Source organism: Saimiri boliviensis, chromosome 2 (assembly GCF_048565385.1).
Source record: "Saimiri boliviensis isolate mSaiBol1 chromosome 2, mSaiBol1.pri, whole genome shotgun sequence".
NCBI lineage: Eukaryota > Metazoa > Chordata > Mammalia > Primates > Cebidae > Saimiri > Saimiri boliviensis.
In genome coordinates this window covers 128947428-128969868 of record NC_133450.1, presented here as the reverse complement: position 1 = coordinate 128969868, position 22441 = coordinate 128947428, and the positions used below count along the sequence as shown (strand labels likewise).

The following is a 22441-nucleotide window of genomic DNA, read 5'->3' as shown; positions in this document are numbered from 1 at the left end:
GCTCTTGTTACCCAGGCTGGAGTGCAATGGCACGATCTCGGCTCACCGCAACCTCCGCCTCCTGGGCTCAGGCAATTCTCCTGCCTCAGCCTCCTGAGTAGCTGGGATTACAGGCACCTGTGTATTTCTAAAAAACCTCAGGAGCAACCACCCTAAACCATGACCAGGAAGCCCTGGAAGTAGAAAAACAGGAATTATAGAGATCATGCAGTTTTTATGTACCCCCGCCCGCACCCCCAAGTTCTGTGGAATTTACATTATGCTTTTTACACGCAGCAGAGTCTTATAAGAGTAGGGGGCACTTGGCTTCCAGTCAGTTTGGGCTCATCTCGGCACCTCTATGCCTATTCTCTTCTCTAAAAATGAAGCTGAATTAAGCTTAGTAGATTTCAAACTATTTGACAGTGGAATCCATTTTTTTCCCTCCAAATGGTATCTTATATAAAGCCACAAATGTTAAATAAGAGCTGAATTTTTACAGAGGCTAATGTGTTGGTGGTCTCCAAAGTGCTGAAATTTAGCATGTTTGTTTAAAAAAATTAAAATTGTAGGCCGGGCGCGGTGGCTCAAGCCTGTAATCCTAGCACTTTGGGAGGCCGAGACGGGTGGATCACGAGGTCAAGAGATCGAGACCATCCCGGTCAACATAGTGAAACCCCGTCTCTACTAAAAATACAAAAAATGAGCTGGGCATGGTGGCACGTGCCTGTAATCCCAGCTACTCAGGAGGCTGAGGCAGGAGAATTGCTTGAACCCAGGAGGCGGAGGTTGCGGTGAGCCGAGATCGCGCCATTGCACTCCAGCCTGGGTAACAAGAGCGAAACTCCGTCTCAAAAAAAAAAAGAAAAAAAAAAATTAAAATTGTAAAGTTTTTAGCTGGACATGGTGCTGTGTGCCTGTAATCCCAGCTACTCGGGCGGCTAAGGCAGAATTGCTTGAACCCGGGAGGCAGAGGTTGCAGTGAGCTGAGATCGTGCCACTGCACTCCAGCCTGGGTGACAGAGCTACACTCCGTCTCAAAAAAAAAAAAAAAAAAAAAAATTAAAGTTTTCTAAAATCCAAACTTACATAAAAACGAAAGTCTCAGGCTGGGCGCGGTGGCTCATACCTGTAATCCCAGCACTTTGGGAGGCTGAGGTGGGGGATCACCTGAGGTCAGAGGTTCAACACCAGCCTGGCCAACATGGCGAAACCCCATCTCTACTAAAAATATAAAATTAGCCAGATGTGGTGGTGTGCAGCTGTAATCCCACCTTCTCAGGAGGCTGAAGCAGGAGAATTGCTTGAAACCAGGAGGCAGAGGTTGCCGTGAGCCGAGATTGCACCACAGCACTCCAGCCTGGGGACAAAGCAAAACTCTGTCACAAAACACAACACAACACAACACAACACAACACAACACAACACAACACAACACAACGCAACACAACACAATAGCCTCTGAGGAATGGGAGCTGCTGGACTGGAGTCGAGCTCTTCTGGTTCTGAGGGTCAAGTGCACCATCATGGTCCACAGCTGTCACAGCTGTCCCTTGACACTGTCTCCATAGGGGCTGCTTCCCCAATGCAATAACAGGGCCAAGCAGGGGCTCTGGGTGGCCCTGGGCAAAAGTCATGAAGGACAGACCCTGCGGCCCACGACCCTGGGTACCCCCTATCTTGCAGGGCCTGGGGTTCTCCCCAGTGTCAAGTGGTGGTGAATGCAGATGCAAGGGCTTCACCTGGAGTTCAGGAGAAGGAAACATACTTTAATGAGGCAGGTGAGCCCCCTTTAAGCGATCAGGCTCAGAGGTACTGGAATGAGACAGCAGCCACACCCCGCTTCCCCTCCTGCCTTGGGAAATCATCCGAAGGTTGCTGTGTGGGCTCTAGACTGGCACCGAGAGCTATGCATGTATCTAACAATGACACATGCCAGACACCATAACTTGTGGTCTATAGTTCAACGATGTAGAGGCAATCGCTAATCAAGCGTTTCTGTCAACCAATGAGAACGCCTGAAAATAATTTGAGTAATGGCCCCTTTCCTGATCCGTCCTGTTCCCTTTCAATGCTGGAGCTTCTCTCTTTCTCCCCACAGCATTTCTCAAGGCAACTTGGAAGCGTTTTCCAGGCTGCAGCTCTCAACCTGGGCCCAAATAAGCTCTCTCCCCATGTTCAATTTTTGAGCTAGGGTCTTGCCGTCGCCTAGGCTGGCGTGCAGTAGTGAGATCTCGGCTTACCGCAGTCTCAGTCTCCTGAGTAGCTGAGATTACAAACATGAGCCATGCGCCTGGCCTCTCCCTTTATTAGTCTGCCTCAGTTTCTTCTTTTAGGATGACAATACCATAACTCCACACTGCCCCCTGGGGGTGTTCCTATGACCTGGCATGGCACTGTGGGCATGTCCCCAGGCCCTTACCTGTGTTCATCACTGCCTATGACGCTGCCCGTCTAGAAGGCATTTCCACCATGTAACGTGGTGGTGGGGACTGGGATCCCAGGCCACACTGCTTGGGTCGAAACCTGGCTCCACTCAGTATTCGTGTGACCTCTGGCAAGTGACTTCACCTGTGTGTGCCTCAGTTTCCTTACTTGTGAATGAGGATAAGAGTGGTAAATTATTTGGTGGGTTGTGAGAACTAAGTAAATTAACCCAGGGGCATGAGGCATTCACCACGGCCCTGGCATAAAGGCAGTGGTAAGAAATATGAGTTCTCCTTGTCATTACTGCTGATGGGTGACGCCAGCCCTCAGGGAAGGAGACGTGAAGCCAGTGCGGTGTTGCCTTTATGCTTCTTGCCACCCCAAAATAGCAGCAGCGTGCAGCTGGGCTGAAACGGCAGCATGCCTCTACTTGAGCTGTAGGGAGTTACTCAACACCAGGTTTCCTCCAGCTTCAAGATGGGGGATAAGGAAGGCAGTGGGCAAACATCTAGGCTGCACAAACAGCGATCTGAGTAGCAGCACAGGATGTGAAGTCTTCTGGCCGGTGTACCTGCTTTTAGGTGCAAGTGGGGCATGTGTGGTTCTTCAAAATAGCCAGCAAGGTTACCAGACCCTTGGGCCAAAGACCACACTCTGCCTGGGTCTCAGCCTCATCCGAGTGCCCCAGCTGCAGTGAGTGGCAGCGTCTGCATCTGCCATGTGAAGGGAGCACAGACACCACCGGGTGGAGAAGGAAGCTCAAGGACAAAGCTTGCCCTCCCAAGCCATCCGGCGTGCTGACCACACGCAGCTACGGAGGTGAGGTTATAGCCACAGCACGAGATCAGCCCTTCACCCCGTTTCCACGGGCTTCTCACAAGAGTGTCAGGATGGTGACCTCTCTGTGGAGGAGCAGGCAGGTGAACTAGGATTCCAAATTCACACTCCCAGCAATTCCTAATTTTCAAGACTTTCATTTCTATAAACTGTATTGATTCACCTTTTCCTACTCAAAAAAGCCTCAAAACCAAAACCAAACCAAGAGGTGGTCTATAAAAAGTCATTCTGCCTTTTCCACTAAATAAGTAAAAAATCAGCGGATAGACTTAGCTTCGAACAGCTGTGGCTAGCAACAGGCGCAGCCAGCGCTCCAGGCGGGCTGGTCAATCAGCGGCCGTCCGCAGTCAGCTCCTCTGTGTGCGGGCAGCCCTGACCTAACGGGAACCTGTCATATCAGAGCCAGCTTGCCCAACGCCATGGCTAAATTTAGTTTCATGATGAGCAATAAAATTCACATGTTCTTTATTTAGTCCATATGATACACTGCGTTTTAGTTTTTGAAAATTAGATAAAAGAGCATATTAAATGGCAAGTGTTTGAAGTTTCTCTTCATAAACAATGTCAAAACAAAAAGTTTTGAATTACAAAATGTTAAAAAATATGTAGGTACTTAACATTTCACTAAAGCATAAAGTTACAGATATTTTCTAAAGAAAAATAATTGTGCCACTTACCTATATTTGCTGTTTCTATGAACATTTTTTATTCTGTACATAGGACATTTTGTACAAAATATGAAGTCTACATTTTTATTACTTATTACCATAAAACAAAGATACAATGTATGTACAATATTAAAAGGAAGTCATACTAAAGCCACACTAAAAAGACACTTGGAATAGTGACATTTCTGATGTACAGATACATTTTGGAAAGAGTGAAGACGCCAAACGCAGAACTTTATGAAGAAAAACAGTCACCGGTTTATTTTCAATGCAGTACTTTGAAATCAGTTTGGTACAGAGTAAACAGTCTCTATACAGTGATATGTACGCTGAATGATGAGCACAGGAGTCCGAGTACTAGCGAGGGAAACTGGAGGAGGCCAAAACAGTAAGTAATACTCTTGCCAAAGAAAATTAGTCTCTCTCAAAACTCTTTTTGGTGAGTGTTTGTCTTCAATAAAGAGCAGAAATAAAACCTAGACAAAAAGATGTTCTTACACATTGAGCTTTACACAGTCACCCAAACGTTGATATTTTGCTTTTTCCCTAGGGCAAAAAGAGAGTCTTCCCAGAAACCTCTCTCACAAACATACTGAACATCCAAAATCAAGGATATTTGGGAATCTATCAGCTAAAGACGGAAGTTCAAACAATGGTATATCAAAATACAGAAGACGCTGCTTTATACAATAAAAAGCACCCTTTTTCCCTCAAAAGGAGAAGGCATCTAAACTGTTTTTTTATTTTTTAAATTATAGATTTCATAATGGTAAAATGGAGAGATACTTGTCAAGTTTCTCAGGAAGTGTTCGTCTCACAACGCGGACCTGTCCACTTTTAGCTGGGGCGATCTTTGCATTTCATACCTGCGATTGCTCTTGACATGAGAAGTCCCCTCCCCCCAGGTGATTTTCCTCAAGACACGAGGACAGAAGCATTGCCAGTGGCTTTAAAGCCAGCAGGGGCAGCAGCGTCTGCTGCTCACCGTCTTTTAAAGGATACCCGAGACCTCAATGAAAAAACAGATCCTAAAAGAAGCCACATTTTGTCTTTTATGCGTCAAGACACTTAACATTAAGTTATATAATCTTATGCCACAGATAAAAGAAACTAGAATCACGTGTTTAGAATAGCAGTACAAATCTCAAGTAGCTTTCAAGCAGGATAAGTAAGTCAAAATACGGGCCACCCTGAGAGAAATAAAGAATAGACAAAGCGCTAAGCTGAAAGAGTTTTCTCCTTGTGCTATTCCATCTAAAACAAAAGCTCAGTACATGCAAGGAAGCCTGTGGAATACATAGCAGCATTTGAAGACCGACGAAAACTCAGACACTGTATTTTCCTGACAAGGTGTTGATATAATGTGTGCTCTTCTCAACAGAAAGAGCTCCATGGAACCCCCTCCTCGCTGGCGCCCCCTCCCAGCGCTCAGAACCGCATCGCGGCCTTAAGTGAAGGCTGCGGCAGCGCCGGCCCGAGCAACGCTGTTCGGTTACTTGATGCTCAAAGGCAGCTGCAGTTTGCATTACGCTAAGAACTGGCTTAACTCAAAACGATTTTGTTCTGACTTTCCGTAAAATGTGGAATTCTTAGAGACTATAATTTTATCAATTCAAGAGCTTTGTTTGAAGGGCAACAATGTTTAAGTTGAATGCAAACGAAATCTGTAAATAAAAATACGAACATGTAATTTTTAAACTCCAATTTCTGTCAAGATAGAGCAAGCTCTTTTAAGATACATTTCAGAGCAATCTCTTTGAAAATAAATTTCTTCGACAAGCTTACTCCTGGAATCCTGGAGTACCACAGACTTGGAAATATGGCTTTAGGTACACACAAGAGAAGGAGACACGGTCTTCATGTCACTCATCAGAGCAAAGAGATCCCTTAGAAAAGACCAGCGCCTGAGGATTGTCATTTTCCCAGTATGCCGTGTGAGAACTCAAAAGCAAAGAGCCACGTCACTGAGACTGAAAAACAAACCAACGAGAACTGCTGGCGAAGCAATCACGTGGAAACCATTCCAGAGGCTGTAAAGTCTTAAAAAACAGGCCACACTTGCTGAAGTGTTCCTTTGATTTGAAAAACACTGATGTTATCAGAGAACCTCCTATGTTAAAAGATCCTAAGTTCCATTTGGGAGAACGTGAGGATGACGGGTAGGGTGCTTTCCTATCGCTCTGACTTTGTGAAATAGCCTGACTTGGACTGCGCTGGGGTGGCGACGACACTGTGGGACACTGTCGTCAACCCGCGGCTCTGCCAGCGGGTTCTGGGAAGTCACCATTGTTTGAACTCCTAATCTCTCGCTGAGGCGGACGCACGTTATTGCCTACAGAACGGGTCCAAGAAAGCTTTGACTTTGAGTGTAACTGATTGGTATGGCACAGAAAGTATGTATTTTCTACAGAATCCAGAAAAGAACTGGCGGGCCCAGCCCCGATGCGGTGCCCCAGAGGCTAGCGGCCGTCCTGGGAGGCCTGCTCGTCGGCCCTGCAGTGAGCTTCCAAGGCTTTCTTGGTGTGGGGTTCCTGAGGCAGCTCGGACTTGCGGCGTGCAAGGGGACGGTCCTTCTTCGGATCTTTCTGTGCCTGGAATTAGAAATGCAGTGGCGTTGGCTCCAAACTAAGCTATCTGAAAAGCGAGCTCACGTCTGAATTGCAAGTCAAAGGACAACTTCGAGGCACATGTGCCTCACCCCCTCATTACCGGCACCCTGGCCGCAGGGAAAGGGCGCATGTCTTACCATGGATATTCACCAAAAATGTCTTGCTACTAAAAATCATGACTCGTGTGAGGGCCTGTGCGTTCAATACTGGCACGCTGATCTTCTGAAATGTGCTTGTATAAAGGACGCAGTACCTCTAATCTGCAGAATTCATGCAGTTTAGTAAATCTCATGAACAACCTCCTGTTTCATAAATGTCATTAAAGCCATTTTATGGGCATATCCCCTACAGAAGCATTTCAGAAAGTAGAAATTTCCTTGGAGGTAAAGGGAAAAAAAAAAAAAAAAGGATGAATGAAAAACATACTTAAATTGGATTTCAAACTTCTATCAAATTGGAAAAAAAAAAAGATACTTTTTTTTCCAATCCATTGTCTCCCTAAAAGTCTAGGAAATTTTGGTTTCACTTAAAAAAAAAATGACCCCATCACAGTACTTGTAAGAGCGTGTTACCGTGTGAGGATGTAAAGCATGTCTACCTTCAGCCCATGAGAAACTCAGAGGTGAATTTCTACCCTGAATTTTATGCTCATTCTATGTTGATCTGTAAAACAAAGTAAAGCAAAACAAAACCAAGATTTTTATATATTTGAAATGTGTAATTACAGCTGAAACAGGCACTTCACAGAGAAGAAACATTGTCATAGAAAAAGGCAACAGTAAAAACCTTGGAGCTGGAACCGGTGAATGCCATCTGAGAACCCAAACACGACCCCAGAGCCTCTGAAAGGACAGAAAGCCAGTGGCCACATATGGGCCTTTCTGCTCAGACATTTTAAAATGCTGTGCAAAGCGGAGAATAATTTTACTATCCACAAAGGAAGAAAGTGAGAAGAACAGGAGGCAGGGAGATGACAGCATGCTGATGGTGGGGCTGGTGAAGGGCCTGGCGGATGGGTGTGCAGGTGAACATGCCGGTGGGGGCGGGACAGACCGCAGGAGACACAAGCCTCTGCTCTGCAGCCCATGGGCAGATCCAGAGGCTCAATGCAAACCGTAAGTGCTAAAAGAACACCAAGGGTTGGGCATGCATGGCTCTGCAAGTCTTCTTCCTCTTAGAAAGGTGTGAATTCAAACTTCACTACTTAATTTGGTATAGAAATAATCAACATTTCTTAAGGGACCAAATTTCTTAAGCTTTTTTTTTTTTTTTTTTTTTTTTTTTACATTAGAGACAGGGTCTCTGTCACCCAGGCTGGAATGCAGTGGTGTGATTACAGCTCACTGCAGCCTCGAACTCCTGGGTTTAAGGGATCCTCCTGTCTCAGTCTCCTGAGTAGCTAGGGTTACAGGCATGTAACACATGCCTGGTTATTTTTATTTTTTTTCTTTTTGTAGAGGTAAGGTCTTGCTGTGTTGCCCAGGCTGGTCTCAAACTCCTGGCCTCCAGCAGTTCTCCTGCCGCAGCCTCCCAAAGTGCTGGGATTACAGGCATGAGCCATGGTACCCAGCCACCAAATTTCTTTCTTTAAATTATTTTTAAATTTAATTTAATTTTATTTTGAGACGAAAGTCTCACTCTGTCATCCAGGCTTTTCCCAATTCTTTTCCCAGCAAACAGCAACCTCTGCTCACTGCAACCTCCGCTTCCTGGGTTTGAGTGGTTCTCCTGACTCAGCCACCCCAGAAGCTGGGATTACAGGTGCCCGCCACCACGTCTGGCTCATTTTTTGTGATTTAGTAGAGATGGGGTTTCACCATATTGGTGAGGCTGGTCTCCAACTCCTGACCTTGTGATCCACCCGCCTCGGCCTCCCAAAGTGCACGTGCCGTTGCACCCGGCCTCCCAGCCATCACATTTCTTTAATTTTGTTTTGGACAAAAGGGAAAATACTTCATGTACACATTAACTCATCAATTCTTTTCCCAGCGAACAGGCCTCCCACGTGCTCTCCACGTTGAGTCGTGAGTACCTGCACTGCCACCTGCCGTCTCTCTACACCTTCCTGACTTGCACGGCTGCCACTGCTTTTCTCCCGACCAACTGTTAAAAATGAGAACGGCAAACATTTGAAATGTCTCTAATACAAATGTCATTTCAGTGATATTTGCTAGTTTTCTTTGGATGTTCTACTAGTTACAGGGTTATACTAGTTTCCGGAAGGAAATGTCAGTAATGGATAGGTAAATACATGGTTGAATTTCTCCACAAAAATCCAGCCTGCTCCCTCCGTCAGCGTCAGGGCCTCCTTCCCACTCCCCAGCTACGCCTTCGACTCTCTCACCCTGTCCCGACCCAACACTAACATCATCTGAAAGAAATGTGAAATTATTTTGGAAAAATCAAGTTAGCTGAAAAAAAAAACTAAGAGGGCACTGAATATATTCAAATGACTATATATAAAACCCAAAAAACCTTAGTTTTTAGCTATAATTTCTCATGTCAATTTGGTCACCAAATTGTTCACATACGTTTTTCCTGCATCCTGGTACTTTTTCTTTTTTAAATTTTTAGAGTCAGAGTCTGATTCTGTCACTCCGGCTGGAGTACAGTGGCACGGTCATAGCTCACAGCAGCCTTGAACTGGTAACCTTCTTTTTGCTTTAACAATAGGGCTTTTCAGAATTTCAGGAAAACCGCTCCAAACGTTTTTCAACTTATGTTTATTGGCGGAGCTCGGTGGCTCATGCCTGTAATCCCAGCACTCTGGGAGGCCAAGGGGGGCAGATCACTTAGACCAGGAGTTTGAGACCAGTCTGGCCAACAGGTGAAACCCCATCTCTACCAGAAATACAAAAATTAGCCAAGTGTGCTGGTGCCTGTAGTCACCGCTACTGGAGAGGCTAAGGTGGGAGGACTGCTGGAGTCCAGGGGGCCAAGGCTGCAGTGAGCCCAGACTGTGCCACTGCATTCCAGCCTGGGTGTCAGGGCAAGACCCTGTGTCAAAATTTAAAAAAAAAAAAAAAAAAAAAAAAGTCCAGACGTGGTGGCTCACGCCTGTAATCCAAGCACTTTGGAGGCCCAGGCGGGCGAATCACCTGAGGTCGGGAGTTCAAGACCAGCCTGACCAACATGGTGAGACCCTGTCTTTAAAAAAAAATAGAAATAAAAATTAAAAATAATAATTAAAAAAAAAGCAGAATTTATCATTTCAAATATTACACCGAGAGACTGGACTTCATAAATGTCTTCATCTGGATAGGCTGAATTCAACTGAATTCAATTGATTCAACTGATCCAGAGAAATCTATTAGGAGCCGGGCCAGGCACAGGGCCTCACACCTGTAATCTCAGCACTTTGGGAGGCTGAGGTGGGAGGATCGCTTGAGCCCAGTAGGCTGAGGCTGCAGTGTGTGTGATCGTGTCACTGCACTCCAGCCTGGGTGACACAGTGGGACCCTGTCTCCAAAAACGAACAAACACACACGGTAAGTCTTGAAATTGCATACTGCTGTTAGTCTTCCGGCTTTGTTTTTTCACAGTTGTTTTGGCTATTCTAGATCCTTTGCATTTCCATATGAATTTCAGAATGAGCATTTTCAATTTCTTGAGGAAAAAAAGCCTGCTGAGATTCTAATGGAGATTACGTTAATTTGGGGAAAAATGACTTCCCAATGACATTGAGTCTTCTGACTCAGGAACATGATTCATAGTGATCTAAGGATGAGGTGAGCGAACTGCTGTTGTAAGAATGTCCATCACACAGGAAGCCCCGTCACAGAACACAATCTGAAGAATTGTGAAAACGAGGAAGCAGACATGCTACAGGAGTTGTCCAAGAACTGTCCTGCCCGTGTGTGTATTCAGAACTAAACAAGTGGATGACCACAGGACTGGCCCCTTCCTGTCACAGTATATGGTAAGCCTCTCAGGAGGGGACATGCCCCTTCCCAAGGGCAGTGGACAGACCAACCTGTTGGAAGTTTTTGGGGCCCTGAATATCACACAAATACTAGAGCTGACTTTTAAAGGCAGCTTTACTCAAGACAGAATGCTATTTTGGTTTGCATTCTTGATCAAGTTCTTAATCTACTACAGAGCAGGACCTAAATTTTAAATATGTACATACCTTTCAGGTACATTACCTTTTGGATACAGTTTATTCTTTGCCTAGCTTTAATTCTGACCTAAGTTAAAGGCTATACCAAAAAGAAAAATTCCCCAACCCTAAGCTATTTAATATGTAAGAATTGGCTTTTTGGCAGGGAGGTAGGGAGTGGGGATGGAGTTTTGTTCTTGTCGCCCAGGCCGGAGTGCCATAGCACAGTCTCAGTTCACTGCAACTTCTGCCTCCCGGGTTCAAGTGATTCTCTTGCCTTAGCCTCCCAAGTAGCTGGGACTACAGGCACCTGCCACCATGCCTGGCTAATTTTTCTATTTTTAGCAGAGATGGGGTTTCACCATGTTGGCCAGGCTGGTTTTGAACTTCTGACCACAGGTGATCTGCCTGCCTTGGCCTCCCAAAGTGCTGGGATTACAGGTGTGAGCCACCGCACCTGGCCAAGAACTGGCTTTTTAAGTGTATAGCCTCATGTCTTAAAAACCAACATGTGGTCACAAACTCCCAGGCAGGCTCCCTCACAGGAGAGACACTGTGTTTTCCTTCTGTGTGCACTAGCAAGGACAGCTTGCACGTCTTTAGCAAATTTGAAGCCATAAAATCAAAACGGTGATTAAAAAGGCAACCTGAAATTCCTGAGTTATAGAGAAAATATCAAGAAGGAAGAACATTAACACTCCCACAAAGAGAAATATATACACATTTTCGTGTTTTTGATGAAATCTGTTCATTGCTAAGAACATTCATTGTGAGGAAAGTATGGAATCCAACTGGATTAGATAGAAAATTAGTTACTGATGTTCAGAGTGTTTAGGGAGCGAATTTGCACTGCATTTCTAGTATTTTCAGGCTTTGATGAGCTGAAAGCAGCACTTGGTCATCTATTTTGCTCTTCACCTGAGCTGAGGAATTAGAAGCAGAAGAGGCAGGCAGCTGCAGCTACCGTGGGGCTGGGTGCCGCGAGTCCTGTCCTGTGCAGCTCTGAGAAAGGAGCCCAGACCAGCACAGCTCAACTGGGACACAGCGCCATCATGTAATTCTAAATCTTCTACAAGTCACATTCAGAAAGTAAAAAGAAATGGGGGGGGGGTGGGGGGACATTCATTTAATAATATATTTTATTTCATCCAGGTTGAGTATCCCTAATCAGAAAATCTGCAGTGCTCCAAAATCCAAACCTTTTTGAGCACCAATATGACGCTCAAGGGGATGCTCACTGGGATATTCTGGATTTCAACGTTTTGGATGAGGAATGCTCGACTGGTAAACAGAAGGCAAATGTTCAAATAGCCACGAAGATCTGAAATCCAAAACACTGCTGCACACCTTGGATAAGGGATACTCAACCTGCACATCAAAACGTGATCACTTCAACACAGAATAAAAAGATTACAAGTGAGAGGTTTTTACACTCTTCCCAGGCAGTGCTCAGAGTACTCATGGGCTTTTTACATTGACAGCACGGGCCGGTTCAGACAGGCCCCATTTCCAGCTTCTGCAGCAACGGGTGCTCAGGGCTGCCTGTTGGCACTGAGCTCTGAGACCGTCTCTTTGTGCTCTTTCTTGGCAATGCCTTGTCCTGTCTGATCAGGTGGAAAATAGAATTTATTTGAATCAAATACTAACAGATTTAAAAACCCTCCCGGGCCGGGCGCGGTGGCTCAAGCCTGTAATCCCAGCACTTTGGGAGGCCGAGGCGGGTGGATCACGAGGTCGAGAGATCGAGACCATCCTGGTCAACATGGTGAAACCCCGTCTCTTCTAAAAAAAGTGCAAAAAATGAGCTGGGCATGGTGGCACGTGCCTGTAATCCCAGCTACTCAGGAGGCTGAGGCAGGAGAATTGCCTGAACCCAGGAGGCGGAGGTTGCGGTGAGCCGAGATCGCGCCATTGCACTCCAGCCTGGGTAACAAGGGCGAAACTCCGTCTCAAAAAAAAAAAAAAAAAAAAAAAAAAAAAAAAAAAAAAAAAACCCTCCCGGTTTAAGTGAGCTCCAAATGACACTACCTTTATAAACCATTTGTGTACAGTATACAATAATGGGGATCATTTTAGCTACTTTCACTTAAAAAAAAGTGAAAGTGAGTTTATTAAGAAAGAAAAGGAATAAAAGAAAGGCTACTCCACAGGCAGAGCAGCCTACTTTCACTTTTTACAGCAGAATTTTAGAACTGGATGTCCTTAGGAGTTCTTTCGCTGATCAAAAAGTGATTCAAGTTTCTCAGCGAGAAAGGTCAAGGTCCCCAGACCCTTTGGGAATACTTGTTTTGTTTATAGGCAGTTGAAACAGGGAGGGATGCTCAGGGCAACACAGCAGTTGAAAGGCTCCTTGAACCCAAGCAGGAACTGAGTAAACTGTCCTCTTTAAAGCCTAAGTGCTCACATGCCCACTTTAGGAGGAAGAGTGGTAGAAGGCTCTCTTTGGATCAGGGGTGATCTCTATGTTCACTCTAAAACAAAGGAAAGAAAACCACGAGAGCAGGGGCATCACCTGAGGTGGTCTATGAGCAGGGGCGAGGAAGTCTGTGACATAAGCACTGAAAGACAGTGCCTGGGAGGGGGGCGAGGCAGGTGAGGGGCAAGGTGTCCTTGGGAGAGGGGTTGTTAGCGTCTGCTGTGAAGAGCTAAAAGGTAGCATCTCTGGGCCAAAGCAGAAGCCAGAGGGCTGCGGAGGGAAAAGTGAGGGGTGGAAATGGCAGTGAAGCTTTCGATTCTGCTGGAGTTAACATTTAAAGAAGAGCTAAGAGCTGGGATTACTACTGTTGATAAATGGAGATACAAAGCTCAGGCACATACTTAATCCTTAAAAACGGTTTCCAGTAATTTGATCACTAAGATCTATAGATAAAATGTTTCCTATAAGACTAGCAAAATTTAATCTTTAATTCCGGCTTAAACAGAAGGCACTGATGTAAATCACACTGCCTACTGAAAGTGTGTGCATTTCTTAAGCAAATCTGTCACGGGCGCCCAGCTGAGCTTGGTGCACTTTTACCTGATGAGCCTCGTCCTTCACTGTCTTTCTCAGCATCTGCACATCTTCAAATAAAGGCCCATCTGTCTCCATTGCAACCGGAATGCTCACGGTGCTGGCTTGACTATACATTGTGTACTGCAATGCAAAGTGTGGAGTCACTCTGTTAGGTGCCCAGGCTCTGAACTCCAAGCTTCTCATCCTGGCCAGGGACGCATCATCTCCCCTGCCCCCCTGCCAGGACCCTCTCCCACAGGAAGCCCACTCTGGGGAAAACTCGCCTACACCTGCAGCACGACGTGCCTTGCTGACTTCTGGAAGCAGAAAGCACTCAGTGGAGACAGCAAAGCAGCCGGTCCCCTAAAGGCCCCAGAGATCGCCTCCAAGCCCCTCCTGGCCGCTCTGCACCTATGCAAGAGCAGCCAAGCTAGGTCGCGCCCTGGGCTGGGTGGCAGGAGCTGTCTCACTGCTGGAACCTTCACCTCCGGCCACCCATTCTTTGCCAGCGACCTCCAACCTCATGATTCCCTTCCCTGTCCTGTCATGATCGTGTCCTCTCATCAAGGTGGCTAGCACGATTCCCTCTCCCCTTTATCCCATTTTCCCAACTTGATTATGAAACCCTGTCATCACATCGCCCGTGACTTGCTCTCCACCAACACAACTGCAGCCTGGGTGAGCCTGCCATTCCTCCCTGTTTCCTACGGCGGCCTGGGACTTCTCCACTCTCCCCGTGCTCTGGATTGAGATGAAGATGGCTCAGCCCTCAGCCACTGGGCCCGGCTGACGCCGTTTCCATGAGCGTAGTGTGGGGGTGAGGTGACCCCGGAGGGTGGCTGTGAGGGTTCCAGGAGGCAGGGTGCCTGGGACGGCATGACTGCGGGCAGTGTCTGCTTGCTCTGACAGGGGACAGGTGAAGGAAGCGGCATCTGTGTCTGCCGTGAGCTGGAAACTGTGCAGGGTACCCATTTGTCCTGCACAGTCGTGTGTGCTGCACCCTCACCTGGCTGATGGGGGAACTGGGACATGGAGGGGCTGGGTAACTTGCTCAGGGCCTCTGAGCTGGGGAAAGGGGAGCGGGGGTTCTCACTCAGGCTGCTCTCATCCATGTGCCCCCATTCTCTGCCCAGTGGGTTCCCAGCTTCAGCCTCTTACAGTCTGTACCCCTAACACAGCAGCACCCTCCTGCTTCATCCCTGCCCCCCACCGCTCCCAGCCCAGAGCAGCTCCATTCTCAGCTACCATCTGATGTCAGCCCTCACTTGGAGCTGCATCTGGCACGAGCCCTATGGGTGTCCTCTGGCTGCTAAGCCCTTCCCGGCCTTGCCTCACTGGCCCTCTCTGGGGAATGATGACCGTGAATGCCATTGTTCAGCCCTGAACTGCAGCCTCCCTCAGTCTCTGTGACCCCAGCCTCTCCTCCAGGCATCTTGGGCTGCTCCTTCCTGTGCGCCGTCTTCGGCCCTTTCCCACACCCCCTGCGCCTCCTCCTTCACAGGCTTCCCTGTCCCCTAGCCCAGGCCCTGCTGCTCAACTCCAGGCCCACCTGGCTTCTGCTTCCCCCGCAATAGCTGGGGTGCACGCCCTCAGCTGGGCTCCTTCCTCGAATGCCAGCAGGACCGGGTCCTCAGCGCCCTCTTCCCTTCACTCCCACAGCTCCGCCCAGCACCACGATCTCCACACGCGTCCCCAACCCTGACGGCCCCAGCACACCATCCACTGTGCCAGAAGAGCTTGCGAAAATGCAGGTCGGACTGGGCCCTTTTGTCCTTTAAGGCTCTTTAATATCTGCTCACGCTGTGGGCAAATTCTGCTCCCTCTCCACCCTCACCTCTCAGCAGATCACAGCGGCCCTCCGCATAACCCACTCCCCTCCAGGGCCAACACCTGCCACGCACGGTGTCCCTGCTTTTCTCTACCTCTGCCGCAAGCACCTTCCCTCAAGTTTCACTTGGTGAGCGCCCTCAGCCAAACCAAGAAGCCTGGCCCCACACTGTGCGTCTTTCTTTGGAGATGGGGATGGATAAGCCAGTCCTGCCACCTCCAGCGCCTCCACCCACCCCAGGTGTGCTATTAATACAATCTGATCATCCGAGCTGAGTTCGTCTGCCTCTCCCAATGGACTGTAAGCTCCTTAAGGCTGGGGCTGTGTCTTGTTCTCATCTTTGTATCTCTAGAAATTTCCACAATTTGGGACACAGCATCTCCTGGAGGGGGCTCATAGTTAGGTGGGGAGATCGAGAAACCTAAGTGGCTTCAGGACTCCTGAGACATTTACCCCAACACTTCCGCTTCCGACTACTCCAGGCAATGAGCAGTGCTTTTCATGAGACCCACAAAAAGCCTGTGCTTGGAGCACGGCTCGTTGGCCCACAGGGCAAAGGAGAATGTCCCCACACAAGAACGCTGCCAGATGTTCAAAGCAAAATAAACTTCACATAGTGGGCACCAGCAGCAGAGGGTTCTGCCTAGGAGTAAAAACCTTCACTGAAGGTTGGGCGCAGTGGCTCATGCCTGTAATCCCAGCACTTTGGGAGGCCGAGGCGGGCAGATCACGAGGTCAGGAGTTCCAGACCAGCCCTGCTAACACAGTGAAATCCCGATTCTACGAAAAATATAAAAATTAGCTGGGCATGGTGGTGTGCACCTGTAATCGCAGCTACTCAGGAGGCTGAGGCAGGAGAATCACTTGAACCCAGGATGGGGGAGGTTGTGGTGAGCCGAGATGGCGCCACTGTACTCCAGCCTGGGCAACAGAGCGTGACTCCGTCTCAAAACAAAACAAAACAAAACAAACCAAACCCTCCACTGAGATGCGTTCCCCACATGAGCTCCTCTCTCAAAGGAAAGGCAGGCATCCAGCCCAGACCCTGCCCTGGGCCGCTCACGGCACCATTTCGGTCGCCGCAAACACTGAGCCACAGTCACTCTGAGTTCACAGAAGTGCCCGTCGTCATTTCACATGGTTCCCACGAAAGCTGGGGGGAGCAGTAAAATACTATATGGCCCCTTTTGATGGATTAGGAGAAACACATTTATGCTAGAAACTGCCAAGATCTCATGATTTAAAAAATTAAATCATGTGTGACATTAAAAACCCCAGTGAAGCTGCCATAATGCCTCAAATAAGATGCAGTCCTGAGGGCACCGCAGCCTTCCCGGGCCCCAACGCCTGCTGGGCGCGTCGTGTGTTTGAGCGGATGGCGGCTCAGTCTGCAGGGGAGGTGGGGGCCTCAGGGAACACGGAGCGAGTCCCTGGGAACCCGCCTTAAAAAGCCCGCAAACTAGTCTCCACAGGCAGGTCTGAGATGGAAAACCAAACCTTGAAAACCCGATTATTTTCACTACAGCAATAAAGACTGTGTTACCCACAACAGTGCTGACTTTCTGTTGCGGTTGTAATGGCAAACAGTGACCAGAATCTAGAGACTTTCTCCTGAGAATGAGAAGCAAGTACTGAGGCCGGAGTGTCCAGCTCTGAAGTATTAACCCATGAAGTATTTTCTGCTTAGGAGACCACGTGCCATGCAACTAGAGCGTGCAGATGAGACTCATGGGGCCTGCGTCACAGATGGCATCAACACACAGATGAGGACAGGGCAGGGCCAAGCTCCAGCATCACAGTTCGTCAAAGTCCAGTGCAAAACCCAGGGCACGTCTGCCATCACCACAGACGTTTGTAAGGGGAGCAACCAAAAAGAATACACAAAGTTACTCGAGAACATTCAGGAAAAGTTGAGAAAAAGCAAAAGAGAACAATACGTACTTTGGAAGAAACACGAGTTTTATACAGTATGTACAGCAGTGAAACTGGGCCAGGTTTGTCAACATAAACCACCAACTCTGGATTTGTAATATAACAATTTTATGCAATTGTTTCAATAAGTTATTTTCATAAGTTATCTCTAAGTAAATAAAATCAGCCCTTCTGATTCGTGTGTGTGTGCGTGTGCATGTATGGTTTCTCGAGTTTCGAGGCTGCTGATTTTGAATGCGTGTGTGCTGGGGTCTTGGAAAATTCTAACTGAGACCTGTCCGCACCCCTTTACCTGTGGCCCTTCAGTACAAGGCCAGACACACAAGGCAGCGTCAGGCAGGGCTGGGCCTTGCAAACCTCCCCAGGTTTACCGTGTTACTGTTTTAAAACAAGTATCAGTTTTTTAACCGCACTTTCAACATAAATTCAATTAGTTAAAGTAGATACCTCTAGCTATCTACCTCAATTAAGGACTATACAGTTTTTTAGACTGCAATCTTAAAACAGCATTTCTATGTAAGCATGAATAAATACTGCTAGAAAAATGCTGGCTGCCTGTTTGAGGTGGGCTCAAGGACTTACACTTAGAAATGGCGCTCACTTTTCCTATTGTTTGAGTTTCTTGATTGTAGTTTTACCAGAGTATACAAACCAATATGTTGTTCTATAGGTAAATATCTACTTTTCACTTTATATTCATGTAGAACTTTTTATTAAATGTCAGAGAAATTTTAAAACCAACTTAGATAACTGTGTACATCTCTTATTAAAAGAAATAAATTGTTCAGCAAAATATTTTCTGGAGAGTTGAAGGAAAGCTTGAGAATTCTTAGAGTGGCAAAGATTCGGACAAGAGATTTTCTGAAAAAGACTTCCTTTATAAGAGGCACTGTTATAATCAGGCACACAGAACATGAAGGAACAACTGTCACGGTAATTGATCATTTAGACCAGTGTACATAAAACCCAAAGACCATGACACCGGAAGCCCCCCCGGACCATGGTGCCCGGGCAGCTGGAACTGCCGGGAGCTCCAGGAGGTCCAGCCATTGGCACAGACTCGCCAGGGCACACTGGCACCCACTGCTGGGACAGGAAGGAGGGTTAGTTGTTAACGAGGCAGAATTCAGCTAAGTTTTAATGATGAAAGGCTGGGCCTACAGACACCTCATACAAAGAAAGAGGATGACAAAATGTCATCCTTAATCTATTTCCAATTGAATTTCCTTTTAGAACTAATTTCATGAGAAAAAGGGAAATATTGTTTGAGTTACAGCATCTATGACGTCTGAGAGAGAGAGCACAGTCTTGGCTTGTATTTAAGCTTTCTTTTTACCACAGTATATTCATAAGACTCAGATCTTATTTAAAAAGCAGAGAAAAAAAGTCAATTCTGTGGTAAAAACGTTATGGGGCAAAATAAGTAGTTGTACAAGAGGAGGGTTACAAAGTTTAAAAGTACTTTTTATTGCAGGCATTTTCATATACAGTGTTAGTGAAATCAAGTCCCCCCCGCTCCCATGATGAAGACATACTCCTATCTTATAAAAACATTCAAGTAACCCTGGACATTTTCATGTTACTCTCTTTTTTAGTACCTGGGGATTGGCTTTGGCTAGATTTTCTATTTTAACCCATGCTTCTTCCCGTTCTTTCATTTTTAGCTTCTCTCTGAAAAACAGCAAAACGTCATCTGTGTTAGAGATGAATCACACACCAGAACACGCCATGGGCACAGCACAGGCATGGTCAGTAGCAGCGGCTCCTCCCGCGGCCCTCTCCGTCAATCGCCACACTCACCACAGTGCTGAGCACACACGAAAAACAAACCAAGATTTAAACCTAGAAAGTATTAAAGTGCTAAAAATTCAACATGTCCAAGAACTGGAACTCTTCAAAGAAACCTTACATAAGTAAGTCTTAGGTCTCCATCCTTCCCCTTCCCCTGGTTAGTTATTTCTTTATGGGACCTATATGATTTTGATGAGAGGTCATACCTCCACTGAAAAACAAGACTGCAGTACAGTGGAAAGGGACCAGTGTAAAAGGAGCCAGCATTCCCATTCTGACAATATTAAAAAGGAAAAGTCATAGGAGCCAGGAGACCTGGGTTGTTGACTGACTTCACTGAGAGTCACATGACTCTCAGTAAATCACTTAACTCGGATCCAAGTTTTTTTTTTTTTTTTTGAGACAGGGTCTCACTTTGTCACCCATACTGGAGTAAAGTGGCATGATCTAGGCCCACTGCAACCTCCACCTCCCAGGCTCAAGCGATTCTCCTGCCTCAGTCTCCTGAGTAGGTGGGATTACAGGCACGTGCCATTATTACCCAGCTAATTTTTGTATTTTTAGAAGATACAGGGTTTCACCATGTTGGCCAGGTTAGTCTTGAACTCTTGACCTTAAATGATCCACCCGCCATGACCTCCCAAAGTGCTGGGATTACAGCATGAGCCACCACGCCTGGCCAGGATCCCAGTTTTTTAACCCAGAAAATGTACGACACAACCTTTAAGGTCCTGTTGGGAATGCTGTGGGATTCCAGGAGAGGAAGATCCGCCATCAGAAAGCCCTGCTGCAGGCATGCTTCCTATCCATCTGCACACTGCACTGAGCGCCCAGAGAACGGGCCGCGCAGCTGGCGCTCGAGAGGAATGGCTGCCTGTCTCCCCGGGCCCGGTCCTAATTTATTTGTCATCATCTCTCACACTCTGTGTGTTCACTTATTTCTATTTTGCGTTTTTTTCTCTTTCCACCCTACCCAGAATATAAACCCCAAAAGGGCATGGATTTTTGTGGGTTTTATTCACTGCTATATTGCCAGAATCTAAAACAGGGCCTGGTGTATAGGTAAATATTCACATATTTGTCAAAGGAGTGAGTAAATGGCACTTGTTATATATATATATATGCACACATAATACACACACACACAGATAACATATACACATTGTATTTTGAACCACATTTGTGCAAACCTTATCTGCCTTAGCCAGTTTTAAGTGACAAGCGAAGAATAACATCTGCCCGTAATCCATACTCAACTTGGAAGAAGCGACCGCTGACAACTACTTAATCACATTGTTATTTGCACGGCCTAGGGACGAAGTACCTTGTCAGTTAGACCACCCCTCAACAGATGTGGGCTCAAAGGCATGAAAGCAGGACCCTGACTTTGCAAAGAACAGACTAGATTCCAAAGAACACCCAAATTGATGGACTTCATTAAGTCAGAATAAAGCTACATTGATAGGAAGATTGTTGCCCTCTTGTATAAACTTTATAGGATATAATTCAAATCCCTGCCTTATAAACATGAAAAATGACTATACATTATAGCCTTTAAACCCATTATAGCCTTTAAACCCATTACAGCCCAAGAAAAGAACAAATTCTGAATGTTAAATTCTTGCCCACATAAGCACTTTTTGCAAAGATGATTAATCTAGCAGTGCCAAGGAGGAGAAGAGCTAACCAGAAACACCTGTTCTTTCAAAGTAAGTTATTATAACACAGTCTTAATTTCCTTTCCAAGTATGAGAGGCCTGGTTTTGCCTTCACGCGAAGAATAACTTTTTAGGACAAAACAATGGACGAGCCTTATTTAGGATTAACAAAAAAATCCTGGAAACAGTAACTTGTGAAGGGAACAACTCACTTTAGTTTCTCTGCTTTGAACTGTTGCGTGCAGTCATCAAATAGCTTTTGGTTCATCTCCATGAAGAGCTTCAGGGCGTTGTATATCAAGCCATGTATTGTCCTGGAAAGACGAGTGCACGGTGAGCCTGGGGGCACATGCTCCCGCACAGCCCTCGCCCTCCGCACACCTAGGCTGCTCCAGGTTCCCAGCCCACACCGCACCGTTTCCCTCAGCTCTAACTGCAAGGCCTGCCCATTCCCAGTTACTCGTTTTCTGACAGTCAGCCACACACCTGAGACTTTCCTCACAGTGGCTCCCACACAGCCACGGAGGTCACTCTGCTTACTGTCCCCAGCTGACAGTAGCCAAAACCACCTTGCTCAGAAACTAAACTGAATTAAAAATGTTGAGACTTGAACAAACACAATTAAGATGAAATTATAAAGAGGACAATAATGGCAATAGTTTATTTCCTATAAATGTCAGTTTCTTTTCATCCTATTCCCTGAGGACAGAAAAATTAATTTTAATAATGCCAAAACAGAGCTTTGAAAGAGAAAATAAAATTAGCATAAAACAGCTTAATCAAAGCTTAGCTCTCAGGCTCTGACACACAGGGAGAGGGAAAGAGGCCAAATGGTCCCAGCTGAGCCTCCAGGTGACTCTAGTCCCAGCTGCCATCAGATTGCAACCACGTAAGAGCCCCGAACACCCAGCAGACACCAGCAGAAACCTGAGCAGCAGAGCCTGGTCAGCCCACAGGATTGTGAGCAATAGTTGCCGGGAGTTAAAAAACAAATACCAAAAAACATAACCCTCAAATCGCACTTACTTCTTAATCCACTTTATAATATAATCCAAACAGTACTTAGGAAATACTTAAAAGAACGTTTTTTTTTTTTCTTTGCAATGGGCAGGAATTGAAAGTCAGTTATTCATTGTGCTAACTTGCACACCATACTAAATTATACACAACAAATATGGCTACACTCCAGGAGTTTTTGTTGTCCTTGTTGAGCTCAATTAAAAAAAAAATCGGATGGACGTGGAGGCTCATGCCTGTAGTCCCAGCACTTTGGGAGGCCGAGGTGGGTGGATCACGAGGTCAGGAGTTCAAGACCAGCCTGGCCAAGATGGTGAAACCCCATCTCTCCTAAAAAAATACAAAAATTAGCTGGGCATGGTGGCAGGTGCCTATAATCTCAGCTACTGGGGAGGCAGAGGCAACGAACTGCTTGAACCCAGGAGGCGGAGGTTACAGTGAGCTGAGATTGTGCCACTGCAGTCCAGCTCCGGCGACAGAGCAAGACTCCATCTCAAATAAATGAATGAATAAATACAAGCCAGGCGTGGTGGCTCATACCTGTAATCACAGCACTTTGGGAGGCCGAGGCGGGTGGATCACAAGGTTAGGAGTTCAAAATCAG

The 22441-nt window shown here is 46.5% G+C and overlaps 1 protein-coding gene across 9 annotated transcripts in view; it reads right to left on the bottom strand.

Moving 5' to 3' along the window:
• Nucleotides 1-3691: 3691 nt before the first annotated feature.
• Nucleotides 3692-22441, bottom strand: part of PPP2R5C (protein phosphatase 2 regulatory subunit B'gamma) — a 175825-nt gene continuing 157075 nt past the window's right edge. For 3 of the 9 annotated variants that reach the window (XM_039462803.2, XM_074394313.1, XM_010352358.3), the window contains 4 exons: nucleotides 21033-21134; nucleotides 18970-19042; nucleotides 13636-13752; nucleotides 3692-6502 (listed from right to left, as the gene is read on the bottom strand). In XM_039462803.2, the coding sequence (XP_039318737.1) occupies nucleotides 6371-6502; nucleotides 13636-13752; nucleotides 18970-19042; nucleotides 21033-21134 (424 nt within the window). In that variant the 3' untranslated portion in view covers nucleotides 3692-6370. Of the gene's footprint in view, nucleotides 6503-8552; nucleotides 8624-13635; nucleotides 13753-18814; nucleotides 19043-21032; nucleotides 21135-22441 lie in introns of those variants that run through there. The other 6 variants (XM_039462805.2, XM_010352360.3, XM_039462804.2 and 3 more) reach the window with 5 other exon arrangements.